General features: G+C 39.2%; 2 protein-coding genes and 1 long non-coding RNA gene across 3 annotated transcripts in view; 2 read left to right on the plus strand and 1 right to left on the minus strand.

Moving 5' to 3' along the window:
* LOC135420616 (basic proline-rich protein-like) overlaps positions 1-1,059 on the plus strand; it is a 35,306-nt gene extending 34,247 nt beyond the window's left edge. Inside the window, exons 11-12 of the mRNA XM_064668263.1 lie at positions 194-274; positions 964-1,059. The gene's annotated coding sequence lies outside the window, so the exon portion shown is untranslated. The remainder of the gene's footprint in view (positions 1-193; positions 275-963) is intronic.
* Positions 1,060-8,923: 7,864 nt separating this feature from the next.
* Positions 8,924-12,465, minus strand: LOC135420929 (uncharacterized). Its single transcript, XR_010433781.1, has 2 exons — positions 12,079-12,465; positions 8,924-11,322 (listed from the first exon to the last, which is right to left on the minus strand). It is a non-coding gene; the product is annotated as an uncharacterized LOC135420929 (long non-coding RNA).
* SH3GL3 (SH3 domain containing GRB2 like 3, endophilin A3) overlaps positions 12,434-25,944 on the plus strand; it is a 46,816-nt gene continuing 33,305 nt past the window's right edge. Inside the window, exon 1 of the mRNA XM_064668909.1 lies at positions 12,434-12,566. Within this exon, the coding sequence (XP_064524979.1) occupies positions 12,522-12,566 (45 nt within the window). The 5' untranslated portion in view covers positions 12,434-12,521. The remainder of the gene's footprint in view (positions 12,567-25,944) is intronic.

The following is a 25,944-nucleotide window of genomic DNA, read 5'->3' on the forward strand; positions in this document are numbered from 1 at the left end:
TCATGAGAACAGGAGATACAGGCTCACTACCAAAGCAGCTTTACACGGACATTTAATTTCTTTTCTTTATTTTTAATTTTTAAATTAATTTATGATGACTGTTTGTCCTACAGGAAAGTACAGAAATAGCTGAAATATTTATTGTATCACCATGTTTGTCTGATAACACTTGCTATAAACCAATTTTTTAAAGGTTCCAAGAGAATACGATTAATTAGATGCATATTTTCTGCTGTATACAACAGATCACACCCAGCTGCACAGCTTTTCTCAGGTAAGTGAGCTATTATATATACCCCTTTCTCTTCCCTTCCCCATCTCCCTTAATTAATAAAGAAAACAAGACATCTATCTGCATGAGACTTGTTTTAAAGTCAGTACGTGTGTCCACGGAAAATAAAGATCTGGTCACTAGGATTTATCCACTGGGGCCAGACAGCATAGATAGCTCTAATAATGAATTTGAAATAGGATTTTCTTACTACTCTGAAAAAAAAAAATTCCTCAGACTCAAAGATAAATCAAAGGAAAGTGGCGCCCCAGTGGACCAGACAACCCATTGGCAGCACAGTCACATGAAAGCCTCAGAGGTCACTACCTCAGTATCAGCAAAGCTATTTGTGGAGCTCACTGTGGAGTTTCACATCGTGGCTAAATCAGAATACTTAATAATCTGGCACCCAAATCTCACATGTTGCCAGGCTCAGTCCTTAGGTATAAGAGCCTTCCTTTCACTGCTTTGGAATCTACCCCTTGAGTCGTAAAACATGGATACACAGTCGTATGTTTTGACAACTTAAAAAAAGTTAATTTGGAACCAAATTTAAGAGACTGTGTTGACGTACAGGTAGGTGAATTTTATTGCAAAAAACTCATGATGGCTAAGTCTACAGCAGATATTCAGAAATGAGAAGAAAAAGATTAATTGTAATGAAATCTTAGTTATGGGCTTTTTTTTTCCAGCCAATGAATACAACTAGGGCCATTACAGAATTTTCCTCAGAAGCCAACATGTTTAGATCATTAACTGTTTATGAGTAAAGTATCTGCTTTGCATGATTTTTATTCTTTTTTTCTTTTTTTTTTTTTTTTTCTCCTTAGGATGCTTTGGTTTCTTTCGGGGGAATGGAAATGTAGGTCAGACACTTGAACCCATTCCCACACACATTCCCTCTTCTACCCATCCATAAATTTTGATTTTGGAAAGTCACAATGGGGTTTTCTGAAATTTCTAAACTTGTGTCTCTTGTCCCTGTTTTAATGTAAAAAGAGTCTCCCCAGCCAATCCATATCTCCCAGAGGACAGAAATGCTGGAGTGATGGCCTGTCCTCACTGTGAAAAGAGACTGTGGTGCACTGCAGGAGATGTAGTTCGACAGGAATGTTCAATCTATACAGGAGATCAGGAGCCAAGAAATACTTGAATACAGCTCCCACGGCTAAGCAGGGCTCTGAGCACCTCGCTTAATCTCCAGTGTGACCACTCCCCACCTGTAAATTGACATACACTTCCTTGTTTCACAAAGGCTTCAAGAGGATAAAAATCTGTGAAAGTTATGAGATTCTCAGATACTGTGATAAGTCCCAGGATAAACAAATGTTGAATGCAAAACAGCAGCTTACATGGTACATATTCAAGGGCATGTGGAATGAATTAGAAAGATGAAGAGAGGGAGCAAAAGAATGAGAATGGGAAGAAGCAGAAGGGAGGAAGGATAGACAGTAACAGTGCAAGTCAGGCAGTGTGACTGGAAGCTATGGGAGAGTTAGGCAGAGTCCTGCACACTGTGAGTTCATGCTGCAGACAATCTTTTAAGTGTATCTAAAGCAAACTGAGCCAAGGGCTTACTAAATGAGTTTTTTGCAAAATTTTAATGCTGACATTTTTGTGAAGTGGCCAAAAGTAACTCCCAAAGAAGGGATCTTACTGTCTGCATTTAGAGCATGAGTGGACATATTAAACCTAGGTTTTATTTAATACCTCACAATAGTCTTTTTTGGAGGGAGAGCAATATAAGCAGATTAAAAAAATTAATTTTGTGTACTGTGCCCTGCCAGTGGTTTGAGGGAAGAGGCATGTCTGGATATAGACACATGCACATCTGTAAATAAATAGGCAATAAGGCCATACACTCTTCCTTAGCTGCCCTTTCCCATCCTTTTTTTTTTGGGGTGAGAGTGCATATTATGAAACTGTACTGCATTCTGGGAACAGATTAATGGATTATTTTTCTGACAATGGAATATAAAGATTAACCATTCACTCATTAAAAAACAAATCCATTTTTAGAACTGCTCATTAAGCAACGTGGACTGGTTAGTTAGAGAAACTGCTGTTCCTTTTCAAAGAACTGGAGAACATGGTCAGTAAAGAAGAGAAAAAATTATTTGGCATTGCAAGAAAGAGGTGACAAAATCCAGAGGAGAAAATGTAGGATTCATATATAGAAAGCTCTAAAGACAGTGATGCCAGGTAGATGGTTTTATCTTACCCACTGGAAAGCCTACTGTTGGGATAAAAAGTGTATGTCCTTTTTGTTTTAGAACATATTGGTTATGATATATTCCTGTGCAGAAGGATAAAACTCCCAGTTAAGCTTTCCAAAAAGGACTTAAGCAATGCACAGTAATTTATAGTGGCTTTCTGCACTAGAGGTTGTCAAAATTGCCACTGGTCATACCAGTGACAAGCCTCTGCTCGAGTGCAGTGACACAACAGTGGCTGCAGATTAGGTGTGCTGATATTGCAAAACATCTTTCAGCAGCAAGGAATGAAATGGCTTAATGTTAAATGGAAGGACCCGAGACAAATAGTTCCTCATGATTTGCTGAGTAATGTCTCAACTCAGAGTCACTCTAAGGTAATGAATGCTCATATAGTTTAAACTGAACTGGGCTGCCTTAGAAGCAGATGAATAGTTTTGTATTTTGTGCTCTTTGCAGTGATACACTTTCTACTGAAAACAACTGGTATGAAGAAATAACTCGCTTAGGTACTTCTCTGTGTCCACTTTGCATATACATGCATCGTAGGCATCTTTCTCCCAACAATACTCAAAGTCTCCTTGATATTTATAATCTTCAGAAGCAAATTTTAAAATGCAATTTAGATGCTGTTTGAAATCCTGTTAAGCACTTCATTTGCATTTGTGTGTCTAGATACCATTTAAAATCTGATGTTAGACTAGATCTATGTGACGCTTAAAATAGAACTTCAAAAATGTAGTTTTTATAGTCTGATCTTCATGAAAATATCATATTTTAAAATTCTGTAGGCAGAACCGGTATGATGAAAACAAACCACAGCTGAAAATAGTGACAAAAAGGGAAGGTTAGACTTTGTGTTGTACTTTGAAGATTCTCTGTCATGGGAGATAAGATTATAAGCCTGCTGAAACTGATATAAGTACCCTCTTTGATTTCAGTGGGCTTCACCTCACACCCTTTAATGAAATATACCTGGATGGCCTTACACACTGTTTACTGCATTTTATTTGAATGATAGTGAAAACTAATGCAAGTGTCAAGAGAAAAACAGCTAAAAATGAAACAGGTAATACAGACCTGCTGAACAACTGATGAAGGAGGTAGCCAAGTACCCAGGGGGCTTTGATATTATTTGAATAAACATATTTAAACTGTATGAAATGTATCTCAGGTGTGTATGAGAAGTCCAGAATGCCAACGGAGGGTTTTAATCATAGATAAATTTCAAAACACAATATTCTGGAATTTGTCATCAAAATCCTTTGATACAGAAATTTATGGGTTCTAAATGGCACAATGCATTTTCTCATCACATGAAGGCAATACAATAAGGGATATACCTTCCTATACCTTATGACTTCTCTTCCCCACATCTGTTTTGCACAGTGGTTTTAATTTTAGGATTTCATCACCACCACTGTTCCCCCTTTCTTCCTGAAGCAGGCAGTGGAAGATCACTGCCATCTACAGATAGAAGATAGTATCACTAAAATTAAATTGTTGGAACCGTTTCATATGGGAACATTCTTCTCTCTTTCCCTTGAGCACTTGTCTGCTCAACCCCTCCTCCCTCTTAGGAAACCCCACAAAGTCACCCAACACACACTTGTCTCTGTGGCACCTTGATCATAATCACCTTCATTAAAGGAAAAGCATAATACTTTCAGAATCTTAGAAGCCCTGTAATGTTATAACTCAAAGTTGGAGGGGGAAAAAAAAAGCAGGACTCACAAATGTGCTTTCCATTACCTAGTATATATGTCAAAATTTAGTATACATGTCAAAATTATAAATGGCTTCTTACAGATTTCTCAGATAGCAGCTGAGAGAAATAACAAACTCTGTGGACAGTTGTTCAGATGGATTGAGTAAGTGGGTACTTGCTTTCCATGTATCAGTGCCTGGGTCATAGTTTCAAGATGACCCATCAGAAAAACAAGCAAGTATGGCACTGTAGGAAGAGCAGAGCTATAGATTAATCTCAATTTAATCCCTGTTTTTTATTTTCTTCCTCCAAAGAAGGGAGTAAGAAAAGAAGAGTGATAAAACTTCATGCTATTTTTATTTATTGCAGAAGAACCACATATCTGCAATCTATCAAAACCGATTACAATTAACATAACTTTAAAAAGGAAAAATAAAAAATTCATCATTTCTCTCCTTTATCTTCTGTATTCAGATAGAAAGTTTTTAATTGTAAGGAAAACTTTTATCAAACAAGTCAGATAACATCCATTATTAATATACAATAGCATTCACTATTTTTTAATCTCTTCCAATACAGGCTGTTCCACTGAATCCTTTCTGACAATATTAAAAAATATTAGGCAGATTAGGCAAATTAAAAGCAGTCTAGTGTCTCCATTAAGTGATTTGTCAGCTTGCATACCATTTCTCCTGTGTTTAACTTGACATAGGAAAGAAAATGACAGGTGGACCCAAAAAGAACCTAAGTATTTACTGCTGAAATATCTAAGTTAGGATTGGGCTCACTGAAATTATTTTTAGCTCTGACTTGAGAATTTACATCTGCAGAGATCGTGTAGCTGGAATAGTTAGGAAAAAAAAATAAGGGATAAGTTAAATGCAGTAGAGTTAAAGTAATGTGTGGCTGCAGGGGCTTTCAGCTGCTGTCTGCCCAAATAGTCTTCTTCATGCACTGGAGAAATGCTTCTTATTTGCTTTCCCAGGTGAAAGAAATTCCCTGGCTTGTTTCCCCTGCTGTCTGTATATCATCCTAGCAGCCAGAGTAGAATTTTGCTTTGATTTGGGAGTCCAATACACCATTATAATATGATTGCTTCAAGGAGCATATTCTGGTACAACATGCTTTTACCTGTACTAGCAACACCAAAGAACTGTAAGTCTACTGGTGGAGAAGTCCAGGCAATAAAAGCAACAGCTAATCTGGTCTGATCATAGGGAAAGAGAGGTCTCTGACTCTGAAAACCTTTACCATCATTTTTTGCATGACCAGTTTAGTCTTTACAATCCTGTGCCCACTAAATTGCAGAAGAATATGTCTGGTTTTCTTTCAAACTTCTGACAATTCAGACCCAGTTTATAAGAACAGCTTTCAAAAAATACAGGCTGAAAGTTTGGGCCCCACTGAAGTCAGTGGCAAAAGCCCTGTCAGCTTCAGTCAGGTCAGAATTTCATTCATGATATTGATTCAGCTGCTACCTTTAAATACAAGAGTTTTAAGGTTGTTTCTGTCAATGTCAGGTGTGTTTATTGTTTTAAACTACACAATTTCTTTAGAAAAGTAAACATCTGAGTACCTTTACATTTCAACGAGCAAGATGGGAAGACTGACAGGAGGCACGTCTCTGTTTCACGCATTTTTAACATATAATTAATTGAAATGGTTTTCTGGTAACTGGACAAAAAAGCTGCTGGAATCAAAGCTGCTTTTCCCCTCTCTCTCAAAGGGCGTTTCTGTACGTAACCAGGAGGTGGCATTCCTGGGTAACAGTTAAAGGATTTCATATACACTATTTCTTCTTTGCATATGAGGGAGAAAAAGGTTTCTTACTATAGTGGCAGTTACTCAATTAACTGAGGCTTAAACTAATACAATAAATTTGATTTATGTATTCTGTGTTTTACAAGGAGTGGCAGAGTTATCCAGTAGTACACATTAATCTTCATGACAAGACAGCAGGGATCTGGCAAGTTGTATTCATCTTCCTGTAAAGTATTTGATAGTAAAAGTCCTTGTCTTCAGTTACGTCATTTTGTTGCCCCAAATAAGCCAGTTTCCAGTAATTCACTGACCACAATAATACCCACTTTAATACTGATACAAGAACAGTTAAGAAATTTAAGGAAAAAGACCAACTGAATCTTATCCAGTCAATGAATCTTAATCAGATTTTTCAAAGTCTGATCATTCCCATTTGTGATCCAGTTGGTCTATGGAGTATTGCCATATTTAACATCTGTGTCACATCATGCCTTTCCTGTTGCCTCATTGATCAACAGACAACATATGATGTTTCCCAGATGTTCAAACATGGCAGATCCCGAAAGACCTATTAAATTACACTAAAAGCAAAACAACATCTATGTTGTAAAAGTTTTGTTAAAATCAGGTATGCCTGAATATTCACAAACTTGCTACAAGATACTTACTGATATTCAAATTGCTTTTAAACATCAGTCAGACTCTTTGAAATGTTCACATTGTGCATTATGTAAGGACTTGGTGTCTCAGAGTTGATACAAGTTTCTACTCTGCAATATAACACAAGTTAACATATAATTAAGCATATTTATACATGGAAAAGATAAACCACTAGATTTTTTACTTTATTTTACTATTTGTCTCCTCTTATTACATGCAGTCTGTGTTCTTGCAGATTTTTACTCAGATTTCTTGCTGATTATATTTTTATTCTCTGATAAAGCTGAATAAATCATTATTCTCAAGAGCTTCTGCATTGCATTCTCTCAGCAAGGCAAGGCAGTATGTGCTGTTCTTTGGTGTGGCCTTTTTCCACTGAAAAGGATCATTATAAAGACCAAGACTTACTAAGATGTTACTTAAACCTTTGTTTTATACCTGAGTAACAGTTAAATTAAATTCTAGATTGGATTTCAAAGCGATCCAGTTTACAGCATCATGGTACAACATTCTGCTTTGAAACAGAGTGATACAGTAGTTTTACCATGAACATGAATATCCTTTACACCTTTCTGAAGCTAGTGTTTACTATTCTAACAACTTTGCAACTTCAGATTTTGTGCTGGCATTGTCAGCAATGAGAATGTCAGCATTTTCTGATGAACAGCTGTGTGCAGAAAATCAGTACCTTGATTTTGTTACCTGTGAAATAGCAGCACAGAACTCAGGTGCAGTTTGTTTAAATCAGAGAGAGAAACATTTCAGAGAAATGTTTCTGCACATTACTACATTGGCTCATTTAGAGTTGCTTTTGCCTTATCTTTAATAAGAAGGAACATAGCTACTTTAGAAAGGCCAGCAAAAAGAGGAATGTTCCTTATGTGGTTATTGCTGATACATTTGGTTTTCTCTTAAATAAATTTTTAAAATAGGTTGATTTTTCTTTCCCAGTAAAGAGGTTAAGAATTTTCTGTTTAGAAACAGACACATATTTCTTTTTGTTATTTTCCAATAGAAAAAGGGTTTTTTTCCTTATCCTTAGTGAAACCATTTGTGGGTCCATTTAACAACCCTGCCTTTTCTCGTGGATTTGTTACCTTGCTGTACCTCCATGAACCAGCTCCACTCGGAACCTATGTATATGCTAACAGTAAAAACTGCTACCAAAACCAACATAGGCACCTAAAAGTTACAAGATCTCCAAGCTGGAGCTGTTCAGGAGTCCATCCACATGGTATATTTTGCAAGATTAGGATTGAAATTTTTTATGTGCTGCATACACAAAAAAGTAGGTTATTGAGTTTTCAAAACCAGAATATCTTATACACATATCTCACTTTTAAAAATATCTATATCTAGATTTTAAGTTCACCTAAATTGTTTATATGTCTTTTTAAAAGAAATATGTAATTAGAACAATCTTTATTATTTAATGGCATAAGACCTAACAAACTTTTGTTATTGACACTTGCAGAACAACAGCCAGAGATTTAGGAAAGTGAGGACAGAAGGTATGTGCAGGATGACAGGGAAGCATGTGGAATACAAATACAAGGAGACAAGAAGAGAAGCAAAGATCTGGAGGACGGTAAAGCAACACATATGGAAAGTCAGCTTGAGAAGAACAATCACATATGCCAGAAATAATTCACTGGCTACATGTAGTTAGAAGGTCTGGGGAGCAAACATAAGCATCCTAAACAACTGCAGTAGGTTAGCCAGAGTGTCTGCTGGCCCCAGGGCCACATATTCCTGCTCTGCCTGCCAGCAGCGGCCGTTTGGAACAGAGAGCTTTCCAAGTTTTGGCCAGGGCTGGCTGTTTAGAGAAGGTTGTCTGTTCCTTTCCGTTTCTGATGATTTCTTATGTAATCTATACTGCAATGCAAAGCCCTGTCAGAAATACCTGAGCCAGTTTATCTACACAGAATGTGCTGATACGCAGAATTGCTTGGTTATGTTCTAGAAACAAAAACATAGTGTTAACCTACTCCTGTACACGATCATATTTTCATATCACCAACTTTTTTTTGTTTGATTTTAAATAATTCATTTAAGTTCATAGAAAGGGTGCTGAAACAGCCTCATGAGATGTACTTACTGTCTCGGGCATTTTTTTGTAGAAGGATTTTCTTCTGACTTTGTTATTGTGGTAGTTTGCTGTTGGCATTGTTTTCACAGTGTCAGCTTCCAGGTGTGTCCTGTAACATCAAACCCAGGAGCTGACACCAGGAAATTAGCTAAATCAGTCCCAAATCCAGTGTTGTAGTCCTTTGGATTTCACTCTGGAACACTATGTTATACATTAGTTCATTTACTTGTGTCAGTACTCAAGTTCCAGTGTCAATTTAGTTTATAATCTCCTCTTTTTTTTTCGAATTGTCAAACCAGATGAACCCCCATAATCTTATATCTGAGCCTGCTTTATTTTTAAAACTTTCTACAAGTTTGCTCTTGTAGAGTGGGGTATTGGCCAACTGTTCTTTCAAATGGTATAGTTTCAGAATGCTTGTTTTCTAAACACTAGTTTTCCGATATGTTCTTTTCCAGTGATCAAAAAACCACAGCCTATGATTACAATTTTGGCAACTAACATGAAAACTAACCAGGTAATCTGCACTGTCATTAGATATGTATAGTCCTTACAGACCATTAGTGGGTGTCACATCTGTGTCTGAGAGTCTTGTTCTCTGTTGTTTGTAGTTACTCTTGTCCTGGATCAGCTGAGTACATCCAAGGTCTCCTAATGCCATGTGTAGAAATTTATTTCATCATAAACTGATGTACAGTAACTTATTTATTCCATAAGGCTTAAATATTCAAGATAAGTGCTTTACTGAGGTAGTCAGCATGGCCCAGAATCAAATACAATACAATTTCATCACAAAGTCATCTTTCCTCCCCTTTTTTGACATTTACTTTTATGGCAGTAACCACAAAATATCCAGATTGCGTTTCACCCACATGTAGTTGCCTACAAATTCCTACAATTGCCATGTAGGCAACGTAGTTGGCTTCGAATTCCAAGTAATTTCAACTGCTAAGATGCATCTGGATAATTTTTAAAATATTTCTAGTTTTCATTCTGCTGAAAACCTAATACTTCATATGGCTGTTATTGCAATTTCAGCTGTTAAACTTAAGATGATTTGTTGATTGAAAACCAAACACCTACAAGGTTGTTTGCCACATCTTCATATTGAGTTTCTGCTGATAGTGGTTTTTACATAGTATTATCCACACTGGAATGCAAGTGAATTATAAATTTAACCATTTATCCAGGAGTTTGTGTTGTTTGAATTTCACAGAAGCAATTTTCAAGCCCAGTTCTCCCATATAAGTAGGAAATGCATATTTTTTAGTCACTGCCTTGATCTGAGCCCAGTTAGGAGCTCTCAGTTTGTACAAACTTCACTGTCCATTTTAGCACACCTGATTCAGTAACATGTTGGGAGCCATGATCTGTTGCTCTCATGCACTTTGAGATTTTCTAAGGAGTGGGACTGTAGTTATTGTTTAAATATCCAGACATTTAGAACTTTTGCTGTGAAGGTCCCCTTTTTCCCAGGCTCTATGAAACATTTTTCATTCTGCCCTTGTAATATTATCTCCTGACCTGTCTTCTGCTTGTAACATTTATTTTTAATAGAAGATTTAGTTTTTTTCCCATCATGTCAGCTTTTGTCTGAACCACTTCCCATACTTTTTGTACTGTTTTTCATTTCTCTCATTTTACAGACTGAATCAGTAACTTCTCATAAAACTTAAGGATTATCATCCAGCAAATTACAATCCTTTTTTCCATAAAATCTAACTATTTGATTATAAATCCTTTAGAAATCCCTTAGCCACTGTGTATTACTGGATACAAGCTATAACTTTTGTTTATATCTGAACTGAATACTAGTGTCTTTTTCAGAGTGCCTCCACCAAATCATTAACAACCTGGACTATTCAGGTTGGATCACTAATTAGGTTTTCTCCTTGTCTGTATCATTGAGCAATTAGGCTATGAAGTGAAATTTCCACAGGGTATTTCCCACTTGCAAATTCTTGTATCACTTCAGCAGAGACAACATGGCTGCTATCCTTGGGTTACAAGCAGGATTTAAAAAAAAAAAAAAAAAAAAAAGGAAGTTGTAGACATACAGCTTTACTCAAGTTCTTTATCTAATCCAATTTTACAGCTAACAGCCACGGCAGCTCCATAATCCATTCATTCCTCTCCACAGGGATTTATTTTGAACTCCTTCCTTCTTTGCTTCTGGTCCACCCATTCTTAAGGCCAAAGATTAGCCAAAGCTGCCTTCTCTCCCTAATTCTCTGGAACAGTAAGAGCTTACTTTAATACCTCTTACAGATCTCCAATATCTTTGTTTAGGGCCTTGTTTGCTCACCTGAGATCTCTACAAATGTGTCACTGTTGGAAGCCATATCCAGTTTGGTCTGCACAGTTAACATCGTGCTGCCAGTTTCAAATCATAGGAGAAACTGGTGCTGAAATCAGGTGATTTTGGCTGTGATGTGATTGTGTTTACTTGTAAGGAGGCTGAAAATGCTCTTTCCCTACACACAGGTGGTATCAGATAGCATGGTGGCAGCAGGATTCTTTTCAAACATTTCCGAAAACCTGGAAGGGCTTCACCTTGCAGTTTGTTTTCCAGAGGGAACGCTGACTGGTACTGTCCTCTTTGCTTTCTCTTCTTCCTCTCCTGCACAGAGAGTCCTTTGTCAAGTAACAGCCAGTTCCTTAACTCAATAATGTGTTTGCCTTTGCACTTTGTTTCACAGTGGTATAATAATTGTTTCTCACAGGTGCGGACAGTGATTCCTTTCTCCCAAATTACAGTATGACAGTCACTCTGAAAGTTCTTGTATTTTTTGCCTCTTTGCTATTGTAAAGCAGTAACAGTAACACACCCTGGAAATGCCTTTCTCTCCCAACCCAATAAAAATGCAGTAAGCGTGACAGTGAGTAACAGAGCCCTGCTGCAGCCAGCCAGGCTTATCTCTAAACTGCTTCCCGGGTCCCTGCACAAGTTTCAGCTGAATCATAACTCCAGAGTGTCCTTAGAGCCAGGATGGAGCAGCATATCACAGAGCTTATCTTCCCCACAATCTAAGCGTCGCCTGGAAGTGCTTCATCATGCAGGTAGAATCACATCTCTTATTTCTATCGGCACATTCCTGATACGCAGTCATGTTTCAGTATACAGTCAATCTATCCATCTCATAACGACCAGACAAACAACTAACCCGTCCTTTCAGCAGAGCTATTTCTAGTCCATCTGCTCCTCCAAGTGGGAGACTGCGTTTTGGAACCTCGAGCAGGACCAATGCAGCAATGGAATCACACTACCGAGTGTAATTTTTTCCGATGCACAGCACTAGCCAGTCACGTTCTGGACCACTATAAGAGCTTTTGTATTTTAAAAGCTGCAATTAAATTACCACCTACAATAACAGACCTGAGGTTAACGAGCTCAGCTAGAGATGCTACACTGAACTACAAGAAGTGAGACCAATAAAGAGAAATGTTGAGCCTCGTTAGAAGTAAGCCAGATGGAGGCAGGCGCTGGCAGCCTGTGGGTGCCGGTGCCGGTGCCCTCGCAGGCAGGGATGCCCTCCCAGGCAGGGATGCCCTGGCCGAGCCCCCCCCCGCCGTCTCCAAGCGACAGCGCAGCGTGGGCGTTTGCCAGCGCCTCATTTGCATAGCGCCGCAAAGTGTCCAATGGGCGGGCGGCTCCGGCGCTCTCATTTGCATGTACCGCGGCGCCGGCCAATGGGGCGGCGCCGGCCGGGCCCGGGAGGGCGATGCTCGGCGCGGCGCGGGCGGCGCAGCGAGAGGCCGGGCCGGCCGCGGGGACCTGCCGCGACCTGCCGGCCCTCGGCCCGGGGGCCGCGGGGGAACATGTCGGTGGCGGGGCTCAAGAAGCAGTTTCACAAAGCCAGCCAGGTAAGGGCGGCGGTGGCAGAGCTCTCCCGGGCGGGCGGCAGAGCCCCGAGCGCGGGCAGAGCCCCCAGCGGGCTCTGCTGTTGGTGGGTGTCTCGCCCGGCGCCCGCTCCCGCGCGGCGCGTTCCTGGACCTGCGGCGGCATCACCTCGGGGAGGGTCTCCTTCGGCGTTACCGCCGGGTCCTTGGCTGGTGGTGTTGCCTCTGAGCCTCTTGTGTTGATCCTCACAGGAGAGGGTTGCCCGTTCCCTTCTCTTGCTTGGGGTCTTCTAGTTATTAGTGTTTGTTGTTTAATGCTGCATTCGTGATCATGCTTTGAGGCCTCAGTTAAAGCTGCAGCCTGTAGGATAGCAGCTTTCCCCTAAATAGTTCATTGTGTTGATCTTCCACAAATCGCTCTTTTATTATCCTACCTGGAATGCCACGTATTTGTCCTGCAGAGGGTATCAGATGTTTCTAGAGTTTTCCCTCTTTTTCTAGATGCTTTTCCAGGATGACCCTTCATCTTCTCCTGACCCCATTAGCTCTTTTGTAATGTGCTTCGCTCTAATAGTATAGCTGATTTCTTTTAAGAGAGAAGCTCCTTTCTGTCAAGCAGGTGAACTGGCTGAACTCCATGGCACCAGAGTGCTCCACAGGGCTCAGGAAGTGGCCACAGTAGGATTCTTCCACTGAAGGTGTTTAGAAGCCTCAGCTGCTTTGCCAGCTTGCACCAAGCCAAAGAGATCTGTGTTTCTGCTGTCTGTCATTAACGATAATGGTAATATTGAAATTAGTGTACATAACGTATTCAGGCAAATCCAGTAACTGCTCTTGTCTTGGTGAGAGTGGCAAAAATAAAGATTCATTGAGTGCTTAGCTGTCATCTTTCTAGGTCTTCCTTCAGATATGCAGCTTGTCAGCAGCCCAAGTGCAGAATGTTCACTTTGTTTGGATATAGAGATGCTAAATATTTGTATCTAATGTTTCAGTAGTGTGCTGGCTTCATGGAATGTACTGATCCTGAAAAATGTCATGCAACTGTATCTTTTCGTTAACTTTCACTGTTCCTTTGAGAAAATTCTGGACTTGCAGGGTAAACAAATCCAAGGACAATTTATTCAAAGTTTTGGCTTGTTTTGCATCTGACTTACGTGGGTAAGTGATGGAGCTTTTGCTATGGTGAGTGTGTAACTCAAGAATCAGAAGGTATTTAACTCAGGGAGTTAGAGAGGTAACCACAACAAGTGCCATCTTGTCTAGCAGCTGGTAACGTGCAAGTTACTTAATCCTGCCTAGATGTCAGGTAAACACTAACAAAACAAAGGAGGGTTGGAATCTGATAAAGTTAGTAGTACAGGCAAAAAGGAACAGTAGAATAGATTGGATTGGAACTGTGCATTTATTGAAAAGTTGTGGTATGATTTTCAGTGTTCATTACAGTAAGGAATTGTGATGCACAGTCATGGAATATTCTCTGGATGGGTCAAAGGTAAAGTTTCCACTTATTTTCGATGGCAGGACTGAGCAAGGAATTAAAATCAGTTGATTTAAAAAGCCTTTCTTTAGAGAAAGAAATACTTTTTAGGAAATTAACATGCAGGAATAAGATACTGGAATTTAATTTTTTTAATTTTTTTTTTTTTTTTGGTACCTGTGGTAAAATAAGACACTTCTTGAGAGCTCATTCTGGAAGAATTAAGATAAGATGTTGGGCAAAAACAGTAGTGGGAAAATAACAGAAGAAATAGCATATATATATGTATTAGGTGAAAATATCCAGGTCTAAATAACGGAAATATTTATCTCTGACACACAGAGACACAGTCATGTGCAGACATGTAAAGTCGTCGAACTAATAAAAATAAGGTGGAACTTGCAAAATGGAAATATTGGGACTCCATCTTTTAGTGGAATTCTTTTAGAAACTGCTAATCCAAGCAAATGCAGAGCGTGAAAAAGTATTTCTCAAAGATGGTTTGTTAAATCTCCAAGTGGATCACTTAAGGAGACATAGACCTTTGTGTATTGAATGGATGGGAGATGCCAAGGAAAAACTGTTAACAGCAGAGACAGGCATTGCTTGGGGAAAGAATGAAATTAATTCCTTTAGTGTTCCCAAAGGAGAATGGGGGCAGATGACAAAAACTGGCTAATGTCCCAGAGGACACTGAGGAATACTGGAGGGAATGAGACTTGTGCCAGGACATGTGATTAAGGAATAAGAGTAATATTTGAATGCTGACAGAACCTAATGACAAAAAATCTGAAGGGTGAAGAAGGTGGATTAAAACAGTCTGTGTTAAATAGTTTATTCAGAAATGTGAATAAATAGCAAAAAAGTGACAAGATCCATATGTTTTCAAAAGATAGTATTTCCATGCTAAAACATGGACTTCTGGTCAGCTGAAATAAACCACAGTTCTAAGTGAGATATAGAGTAGTATGGATGTATAGTTATAAAAAGGTAAATTAAAGTAAAATAAATGGAGTTATAGAATAACTCTATTTACTCTTAGTAAGCCACTGAACTGTTGCAGAACTTTTTTGCACCAGAAATGCATTTCAGTTTTGTTTCTGTAAATAGCCTGCCTCTTCTGTGTGTCTTTATGTACAGCTTTAGTATTGACTAGCAGTGATCACCTTTGTGTGTAGGCTTAAATTCCAAGTTGCGAGAATCCAGGAGAAAAGCAAGGAATACTTAGGATTTTATACATGCATTGGAGGTTTCTGGGATGTTTGTATGGTGCCTGTCAGCTTGGTTTCTCTGAAGTTACAGTTAAGTAAATAAGTGTTTGCTTTATAAAAGGTCAGCAGCTAACTTTTTATGGTCGCTAAAGACCTTGCCAAAGTCAGGCATGACACACTATTGCAAACTTGGTTGGTGTAGTAAAAAGTCACCATGGCTCTGTTTGTAATCTAGTAATTCACAAGATGTGTTCTTGTTGGTTTCCCCCTAGAATTTTTTACCCAACTGTGGGTTTTTTTTCACTGAAAATAGCATGTGTGTATTGGTTTTCACCTCTGTGTCTGGTAGTGAGATCTAGAAGACAACTCTTGTGTTATGATCATTTGCTGGAATTACTGCAGTCAGGTCTGCACCCCACAGTGAGTCATGTTTTAGCTATTTTTCTATACATTCCAGTATATAAAACTGCAGTGCTGTGCATTATCTGTACCCTAATGATTGCTTCCTCTGGTGTCACAGAACTGATTGACACAAAGCTCATATGTAACTTAAAGTTTATGTATCTGTTACGTAGTGATAATACCCTTCAGGTCCATTAGCGTTTTCTTTGCAATGCTTTTTATTTAGGCTTGAAGTTTTAAATTGAAGTTCTTTAAATTGAAAGTGGACTGGAATGAGGATCACTTCCATTCTGTCCATTTAATATCAGCAATGATCCCTTGAGTATAATACATTTGGTTGATAAAATACCCAGCAGAACTCGTGTGGTGTCTGACCACATCTCACTGGCTGATAAGCGAGGGCAGACTGTTCATCAGGGCTGATTAAATCGTGTGCAAGTCTGCTGGAGTTCAGCTTTTCTTTTCTCAGTTTTTTTTTTTTAAATATAGTTTCAAATATAATTATTTTTAATTAACCTTCAGGAAGTTCTGTTCATGAATTTGTGTCCTGTCACTGTCAGCCTCTGGCACATCTGATCTCTTTTCCTGTTTTCAGTTTGAAACCTTTTGATGTAGGTGTGTGTTATCTCTGCCTACTGTTTTTGTAGGCCTTGTTCTCATGGTGGTTGTGCATGTGGGATAACCCAGATGGTGGGAGGACTGCATCTTCTGGTGTGTACTGGGAGTATTTTTAGAGTGGTGTTTCTGTTTAGAAAAGCAGGAAGCCTAAAGAGTGAAGAAGAAAGCCTTAATATGTGTCAGATGCTTTTGTAATTTCTGCTGTGCTCTGAAACTGCAGCCAGGTTAGGATCTCTGTGTAAAGATGTGTGATTTTTCAAAGTATTTGGAGGCTGGTGAGCTCAGAACCTTTCTGCCTTAGGGTGTTTTGAAAGCTCAGCCATGATACTGGCATAGAAAATCTGCTGTTGACTTTGAATTCACATGCTTTTTATGTATTTTTTAATTAATTGTAACTAAAGGCTATGTATAGCAGCAGCCTCATTCTCAACAGCTTATTCATATTGTGTTTCATAGGCTTAAATTCTCAGAGACAGTGGAAAGTAATGCTTTTCTGAGGAAACACATGACTGCCAATTATTGTGAATATCTTATTTGTGATGTGGTCATCAACAGCTACTGTAGCCTATGCAGGCTGGTTTCTTAAACCTTCTCCTATTGTAAGGGAAGAAAGAGAGGCTCCAAGACAGTGTGAATCAGGAGCTGGCTCTATTGTCTATACATAGAGCCCAAGGGGGAGCAGATTTTCTAACCAAACAACCAAAATCTGTTACTACTTTTTTGCTTTCTGAAAGTGATTTAACCTAGTGTAGTAAAATATGTGCTCTGTGCTTTCATTTCTTACATATCCTGGATAACATTTGTCTTCTCAGGCACTGCATTTTTTTAGCAATTTTTTAAAAGCCTTTTTTCTATTTTTTAATGCTTTTTAAACTTTTGGCTGTCACCAACAGTTGCAGGGGTACTGCTTCTTATCTTCCAGATTTCTGCTTTTGCTCCATTGATTTATGTGGCATTTTGGTCCAGTGTGTTGGAATGAAGACCACATCAGATTCAAGACCACCTTGTTCCCAGACAGAAGTCATGTGATTGGATTTTGTTGTTGGGTTGTTTGGGGCTTTTTTTGTTCTCTTGACTATTTTTCTTTTCTCTTATGTAGTAGAAACCAGCCTAGACATAATATTTAAGCCTTTTTTAAAGTCCATGTTGACATGAAGTTAATACACAAAAACTTTAATTACTCAAGTGCTTGCTAGCAAAGGAAGTACTATGGTAAACTGTATACAAAGAGAACCTGAATTTGACAGTAAGATGTGAAAAGAAACTTTTATTGACTACATGCAGATATATTTATTTCCTCGGACTATAAGCTGTTATTTTACAGTCTGTTAGAGATACTGTGCTTTCACATCCAGTCTGAATTGGGCATGATGAATCCATGACATTAGTAGAGCGAGAGAGAGCTTCTATCCTGTTCCTAGTTTTTATTAGATAATTGAATTTACTCGTCTGCAAATCTTACAGAATTGTGGAGGTAGGACAGTGGTCAAAAGGACATTAGAATTTAGTTTCTTGTCTGATATGTTTTGAAATGAATATTTCCCCTATGTGTTTCGAGAGTAAATCCTCAGCCACTGGCAAGGACAAAAGATAACATCCCTCTATGTATATGTAGATACCTAATGAGACAGCATTGTTTGTCTTTATCTGTGTCATGGCTGGAGACTGTTGTTACTCAGTCCAGTACTTATAAAATTATAATGTAGATTATACACTGTTCATCTTAAATTCCTAAAATGACACGAGGAGAAGCTGAGGGTTTGTGTAAAATTATTGGTGTAAGGGAAATGTGGCCCTGTGGCAGAGATCAGCATGGATTTGGTGGGGAGGGTGTGCAGTAATGGCACAGTCATTTGCAATTCAACCCCTCTTCCTTTGGCATTAGTAGCACTGACTCACTTTTGAATCAGTGGGCTGACTTGTGGTTGTGCAGCCCACCCTTCTTACACTGCAGCTTGTTTCAGGAGACCAGTGCTGGGCTAAGAGGTGGGAAATAGGAAGGCAGTTCCTGGTGGCATAAAGCTGATCTTCAATAGTAAAAAAAAATATCTGATGGAGTTGGGAGGAGGGGAAAACTAGCTCTCAAGTTTTACGTTTACAGTCACATCTACAGCTATATTTGTCCCTTGCTAAGGTAGCCTGCCAGCAGGGCATAACTGCAGCAAAAAGAACCCGTGAGTGCTTCAGTCAGCACAGGTACAAATTAGCAGAAGATGGTGGTCATGTGCTCTGCAGCCTTTAACAACACAGCTCTCAAAGCTTATGAGAGAGGGATCGTAATTCAGTAAATTGGGAATCTAGCAGAGATGGAAGGAGGTTATTTATATTTTACACATAAAATATTTATATATATAAGTCCGAATGTTATTGCAGTAGAAAATAGCGTGGCATAATAGAAGGGAAGCTGAACTTTCTCCTTGAACTCATCTCCTTTTATAGATTGTTGGCTTTGCTGAAGAGTTTTGCACAGGCATCCTGAAAGTTCCAGTGAGAGCTGGCACTCCATCCCAAACTCCTGCTGCTGCCTGAGTCACTGCGGCACATGCTGGGTAATACATTGCAGTGCAGTCTCCTGAGAATCCTGCAATGCTGAAAAACAAATGGCCAAGTGAAGCACAGCAGCAGCACTGCATTGAAGTTTTCTTCAGCATCACTTGCTAAGAGTTACTTAAAGTTGCTTAGAACAGATACATTTCTACCAAGAAGCTGCTTCCTCTACAGAATTTGGACCAGATTTTATGATACAGGTATAGGAGGACAAATTCTGCTCAGTTATACTGATAGAAATCCTGGATGACTCAATGAAGGTCTCCTGTATAGGTATGTGCAGCATACTTGTGTAACTGAGAGCAGAATATGGTCCACTCAGTCCAAGTGCTTGGCTTGCTTCCTATTAAGACAAGAAAGATGTAAATACTCAGTGGCAGAATATAGCTGCAGTTCCAGAACAAACTATTGCTGAAGAAGTGTTCTTAACATAACATTTCGTCTGTTGTGCCATCCAAACACCAACACTTTCTGTAACACATGTAATTCCAGTTATAAAATGAGTCCCATTCTTCGTAGCTTCTGGTAAGACCCGTGTAAAACCCAAAGTTGGTCTTATAATGATGTTGTTAATAACAAACTGCTCCTGTTTATATTGTGCTGAGTCTCTTTCCTGTTCCTGAAAAGGAAGGTACAGCTGGAGATTTATGCCTAGTTGAGAGTTGAAGATGCAGGTTTTAACAATGTTTTTAACAAGCCCACTGAGAAAAGGGGTATTCAAATGTCAGATTGCACCTTGAATTCTATTTTCTAGAGCCCTAGTGTCCTATCAGTGTGTACATGTTTCTGTTATCGAAGTTACTAAGAATTATATGCATTGAGGAGAGAATATACCAGTTAATTTTCTGCAACATCTCAGATATCAGCAGCTGTGTATGTGAAACACAAAAATAACTTGGCCTTACATGCTTTCTATTCAAAGGACAATGCCAAGCCTCTGATGAGAATCAATTCTGTTTCTGTACTACCCTAATTAAATTACATTTTTGATACTGTACTTGTGTTTAATGAACTATAATGACTACAGTGAAATTAGCCTGGTTAAGAACTGAACATGACTTAAGAATCCAGGACTCAAAGAAAATCAAGGGGTTCTAAAATTCTGTTTTCTATGATTGGCAGTATTTCTGTTCTTGTGTAGACAGGTTACAGATCTAAGGTGAAAAAGTGGGGAAAATATTTTTAATATTTTTTTAACCAAGCAAAAAAGAGATAAAATAATGAAACCAAGTATCAATGGTCCTAGATGGTAAGAGCCCCTTTATTCCCTTGTGAGAGCATTGCAAATGCAAGTAGGTCTCACTGCTCCCATTCTTTTTCAGTGGCAGAACCAAAAGCAGATTATGTGTTTTCAGACTTTAGATGCTATGTCCAGTCACTGTATTGTTTGTGGGGTTTTAAAAATTTATTGTGCATAAGATATATGGATAAATGGAAAATGTAGATATGAGTTTGGATTAAAGTTTCCACATAAATGTGATTTGATTCCACTGACTGCAACAGGGCTGAACATGCTATTTTCAATTAACTTTACTGTATTTAATACTGCTCTAGAATGGGCAAGGAGTGTTTTAGAAACTGGGATTTTCAGGCAATGGTATCTCCTTGCCTGAAAGGAGATTTCAGGCAGAGAATAATAAGTGTGTGTGGGGAATTTATTTAGTGCCATAAACAACATGTAGTATTGGAGGTCAGAAAGTCAGTGTTTTGATTCAAAATTATGCATTTCCCTTTTGCAGTCCTGTTGAGAGAGGTAGAGAGTGAAATTTGGTGCCTGTGCCGTCTGTGTGGTCAGAGGATGCCACAAACATGGGAATGCTTTGTCCTTCTTTCCCGCAGAGAATGCAGCACCTGTCAGCTTGGCATCTGGGTCACAATAGATGGGGGCATGGTGAGAGGGGAAGAAGATCCATTAAATGAGTAAATTACTAATCAAGGACTATAAATTTCAAGAACTCAGAACCAGCAGTTCCAGTCTGCTCTTTAGAAATTCCTTTCAGAGAAAATAATAAGATTTTTAAAGGCATCAGGATGAATTCTGTGTTTGGTGTGAGCTGCTTGGATGTCTGCCTGAGGCACTGGAACATAGCAACTGTTACTTACCTTTAGGATTAACTGTTTATCATTATATGGCTTCAGTTTATGAATAATCCCTACTTGCTTTTTCCCCCCTGTAAGTTCTAGTAACCACCTGAGATTCAAAGGGCCATATCCACTGCTGTGTTTTGTATGGAGAACACAAGAACCATGGCATTTTCACTGTGAGTTTGATGATTTAGGGTTTCCCTTCAGTGATCTCTTTAGCTATGGTTAAAGGTTTCATGGCACTTGGCTTGTTCTGCCATAGATGGATGTACTGCCTTCCTTTGTAGGAATTTCTTGCTGCAAAGCCACGTGCCCACACAGGAGGACAGAGCCGTTTGACCTCATTTGCACTAGTGCTTTAGAGCTCATTGGGGAATTCTGTTCTGTGCATAAATCATACTTGGGATTTTTTTTCAGCTTTCTGTCATTTGTTTAATTTGATGACAGTGGAAGTCAGTTGTGTGTGCATGGTGAGGGAAGTTCTTTTCTGTCCCCATGGATGGAGTCAGCGGTGCATTTCTGCGGTGCTGCTCTTAGACTGGAAAGAATTGTACCTTGTGGAGACTCAGGACAGTGTGTGCCTTTCTTAGAAGTGGGGCTGGGGAGCCCTGTTATCCCCAAGTACATTTGAGTTTGTGGTGTTGCTGTAACAATGTCTTGCTGCCTAAAACCACCGGTATGTTTTGAAATGGAGTTACGAAAATAAGGCAAAAATGTACAACGACTTCCTCTCCAAACTAGTCGTGGTGAACAAAGTGATGAAGTAATATTTTTTTTCTTCTCCACTTTTCACTGTGTTACATGGAGTTTTTCTATTAAGTGAATGAAAGGAGCATGGATTATTACAAACTTTCAGGTACACAGGAGTGTTTGTTTGTTCCATTTAGATTTTGCAACTCCTGAAGAGCACAGGTTACATTAGCAGAGCAAAATATATCTTAAATCCTTTCTTTTTTCCCATGGGTAATGTTGCTAAGGGCCTCTCACGGGTCCCAGAGAAGTCAGTAATGCTGCAGAGCTGCTGGGAGCACACCGATGGATTTTTAGAAATATTTGGGTAATGAGACTGTAAAACCATTAAAAATTCAGTTGCATTTGCAGTAGACCCAGGAACAGGAAGCACATTGCTTCACAGTGCTCTGATGCTGAATGTGAACTTAGACTTGGGAAAACTGAACTAAAATGGCTTAAAAAAAATAAGAAAAATAGACAAGAAACCTTTCAAGCAGTGCAGACAAAATTCTTGCTGATACACAGGGCAAGTGTGCACTCCATGTACAGCAGGACCAGGTGGATTGCCTTGAGTAGCAAGTAACAGGGAGTGACTGTGTGGCAGAAGAATGTGGGTGTTTCACACTGTCCCAAAAGCACAGGAAACTACAGGAGTGGCTGCTCATATAAGTAGGAATGATGCCACTTAAATCAAAATAATATGCAGTAAAAAGTAAGGGTAAGAGAAGAAGTTCTCAGTCCATTTTATAGTGGCTTCAAATCCACATGGCTAATGTAAGTGCTAAAAAGTGCAAGCAGCAATTTAAAACACTGAAGGACAAAATTTTAACTTGATTATGTGGATTGGAATTGTGTAAGAATTACTATGTGATGAAAACTAGTTTCTGAAAGAGCAATAAACATTATTTGTCACTTTTCATGCATACAAGGTGGACTTGCTGATAAACATGCTGAAGTGTTGAGGAGAAATAGTATCCTGATGTGGGGAGAAGTTAATTCTAAACCAAATCAACTTAAAATTATGATTTTTGATGTCAGTGTGTCTTGCTTTATACAACTTCTGTTGACAGTCTTGTTCTCCTTCCCCTGCACAGCTCTCCTGGGGCTCTGTAGTGGATGATCTTGACCACATCTTTTTGCTGATAATGGATTCACTAAAACTGTCACTTTAGCCTATGGCACTGCCAAGGAACTTTAGATAAATATGTAGTTCTGCAGTAACTTTAAAAAATAATACTCCTAAATATTTGGAAAATATCCTTTAGTGTTAGCAGCTCTTGAACTGTGACAAATATAAGAATATTTGACCCAAATACATAAACTTTGAGCTTAAAGCTGTAAATCACTATTAAAAATGCCCACATCTTGTCTATGTTGTTTTTCCTGTGGTTGGCCTGCACTGATGCTTGAAAGTATTTGCCAGATAATTACTAGGATGCGAATTTACTGCTTGTGGTGTTCAATGTATAATGAATAGGTCTGACTTCAGTGGAGATGAGGAAAGTATGTTCTGGCTTTACAGAAGTCTGAATTAGGTTAGCCCTGACTTCTTCCTGACCTTTCACAGGACTCTCTGACATCAGGTGTGAATAAGTGATCTTTTTAGTCTTGCATGTGGATATTGAGGGTGTGTAGGTGCTTGGTGTCCTAATTATGTATTCAGTCTTAAAAAAATAAATAAATCGAACTTTTAGATCACAGCTGATTTTTATTGAAATGGGTTTTCAGTAAAACTGTGGAATAAGCAGAAAATTCTGGTCATGGAGTTGCAGGATGGCAATTGTATAGTCATGGAATATGCAATGCAGTTAAGTGTTTTCAAGAAGAAAAAATATTTACATGTTTTATGAATTTTAATTCCATATTCTGCACATGCAGGCTGTGATTTCTGTGTTGGTTGATCTCACTTGTTTGAAGAAGTAGAATTTAATTTTTTTGTTTTGAATGATGAAAAGAGATAACAATAGTATGTTACCCTAACAGAAAAATGTTGCAATTGGCTATTCTGCAACAACTCTACATACTTCATACAGGACCCAGCTGCAGGGTAACACATTGGGATGTGGTTCCATGAAGTCTTGAAATACTTACACAGCTTCAGTGTCACAGTGTGTCACATCAGTGACAGCTCTGGGACTGCTGATGTGTTGAAAGCTGGCGAGACCCTCCTGAGGTCAGGCCTGTGCTACAATCAGTGACATATTTAATGTCAGCTTTTGCAAGAACCAGCAGGAGCCACCTTCTTGAATAAGCTCGAGTAATTTAACCTGAGAAAAGAGTGAAGGATCCACTTTCTGGGTTTAATTCCAGAGTATTGTGCTGGAGCTGGTCACATAATGTTCTGGGAACATGAAGTGCATAGCTCTTAGGAGCTATGAATCAGAGTAGTGCTCTCATCCAGAACTATGACTGACAATATGCCAACATTTTCTAGAACAAGGCAAAGCACAGATTTTCACTAGACTGAGTGGCAGTTGTAGTTGTCACATGAAGACAACAGAAATGAACAGGTATTGATGGACAAAGTAAAACTGGCTTAGGGCAGAGAGGTCATTACTGAAGTCAGACTACCTCAGTGGGTGGTTAGAGTGGTTTTTGTACACACCCCTTCCCACTGCATGTGCAAGTACAATGTTAATGCAATCAGCTTTAACAGCTGGATGGCTCATACAGGGGATGCAGTTCATGGCAACTTGCATCACCCTCAGTCTAGGCTATGGTGGCCTCACTCTACCCTCAGAGAAAGGTCCTGCTCACTTCCTTGAGTCAGCTCTGGGTGCCTGTGTGATCACACACTGAGCTGTTAGAGGCAGCTTAGCCATCTGAAAACTAACCCAGCTCAAATGTGTGAGTAGCTTTCAGGTGGATTAACTCACTGGAGCAGCTCACAGTATAGGCACACAAGAGTGTAGGCACACTATCAGTGCGTGGGAAGTGGAGGGAATGTCTCCACAGGGATGAAAAAGATTTAGAGAAGGCTAAGCAGCTATGCAAAAATACCTGAATGAATATTAGAATGCTTTGTTCACAGAGTAGAATAAGCTATGCTTTGTAAGAGTTGTATCTCATTGATATTCTGAATGATTAGCCAACAAGGAATCTCTGATACCAGCTCCCCCTGTGGTTAGTGGTGACTGTTGTGATTATGATAATCATTTGAGGGCAAATAAAGGAGTCAAAAAGATATCTCTGTATTCCAGCAAGTCTGGAGTCCCAGCGGGACAAATGAGTGGTTTAAGTGAAATGGTGATCAACGTGGATGTAAACAAAAGGAGTGTTCCTGGTGAAAGCAGCACCTCAAGCCATGTAACCTACAATTCCTTTGAGTGATAGGGCTTACACAGCACGATCTTCAGTCTGACTTCAGTGGAAAACCGAGAAGGCTGTTGAAGGAGGGAGGAAACAACATTTTCCTCAGGGAAGGAAAGAATGCCTTTATTGCAACTGAGAGGAGTGTAAGAGGAAGGAAGTTCTGCTCAACTGGAGTAAGGGCTAGTGTGACAAATGATGTAGAACAGAAACACAAGTTAAGGTGAAGGTGTAAAAGGATATTAAAGGTAGCAAAAGATAAGCTAACACAGTAAAGAATAAATGTGTAACTTCTCATGTTCTCTCAATACTCTGGGTAAAACAGAACATTGTAAGGGACTTCTTTGACAATTACTTTTTAACATCTGTAAAAGCAACCTTTAAATTCAGTCATGGGAACCATCCAATGTAGAAACATCTTAAATCACACAGGAGTAAGGAGTAAGAAGACAATGTGAAAGGTTCTCATATTACTTGGAAAGGAGGTGTGTAAAGGGGTTATTTAAATGTCTGATTTTAAGTGTTTTGGTTTACAGCTTAATCACTCTTTCTCATCTTTGCAGTGGGTATATATGTGTATCTCAAAAGGAAGCCACACCTTCCTTACAAGCACAGAGAACAACTTCAGAAAGAGGGATTGTTTTAAGGCCAGATCAGGATGATATTACTGCCAAGTGAATTTTTGCACTGGGAGCTTTGTGCAGGGAGGAAGAAGTGTTAATGTGAGAACAGCCAGTGAGAACACACAGTGTGTAACTTGTCATTCACAGCTCTAGCTCCTCTCCATGCAGAGAAAAGGGGGTAAAATATTGCCCAGTTGTACCTGAAACAAGCTGCCAGAAGAGAGGCAGGGAATGGTTCCTGCAGGGTGTATATCCAGCACTGAGTCTTGCTGCTCCTCCTGGTCACCCTGAGAAGGAAGGACTGTGGATGCACCCACTGCTGCCACTTGCCTGCAGTGCTCATGCACATTCTGTCTCACTATATTGGCTTGGATAAGCAAGTGCCAAACAGATCATAA

Source organism: Pseudopipra pipra, chromosome 12 (genome assembly GCF_036250125.1).
Source record: "Pseudopipra pipra isolate bDixPip1 chromosome 12, bDixPip1.hap1, whole genome shotgun sequence".
NCBI classification, from domain to species: domain Eukaryota; kingdom Metazoa; phylum Chordata; class Aves; order Passeriformes; family Pipridae; genus Pseudopipra; species Pseudopipra pipra.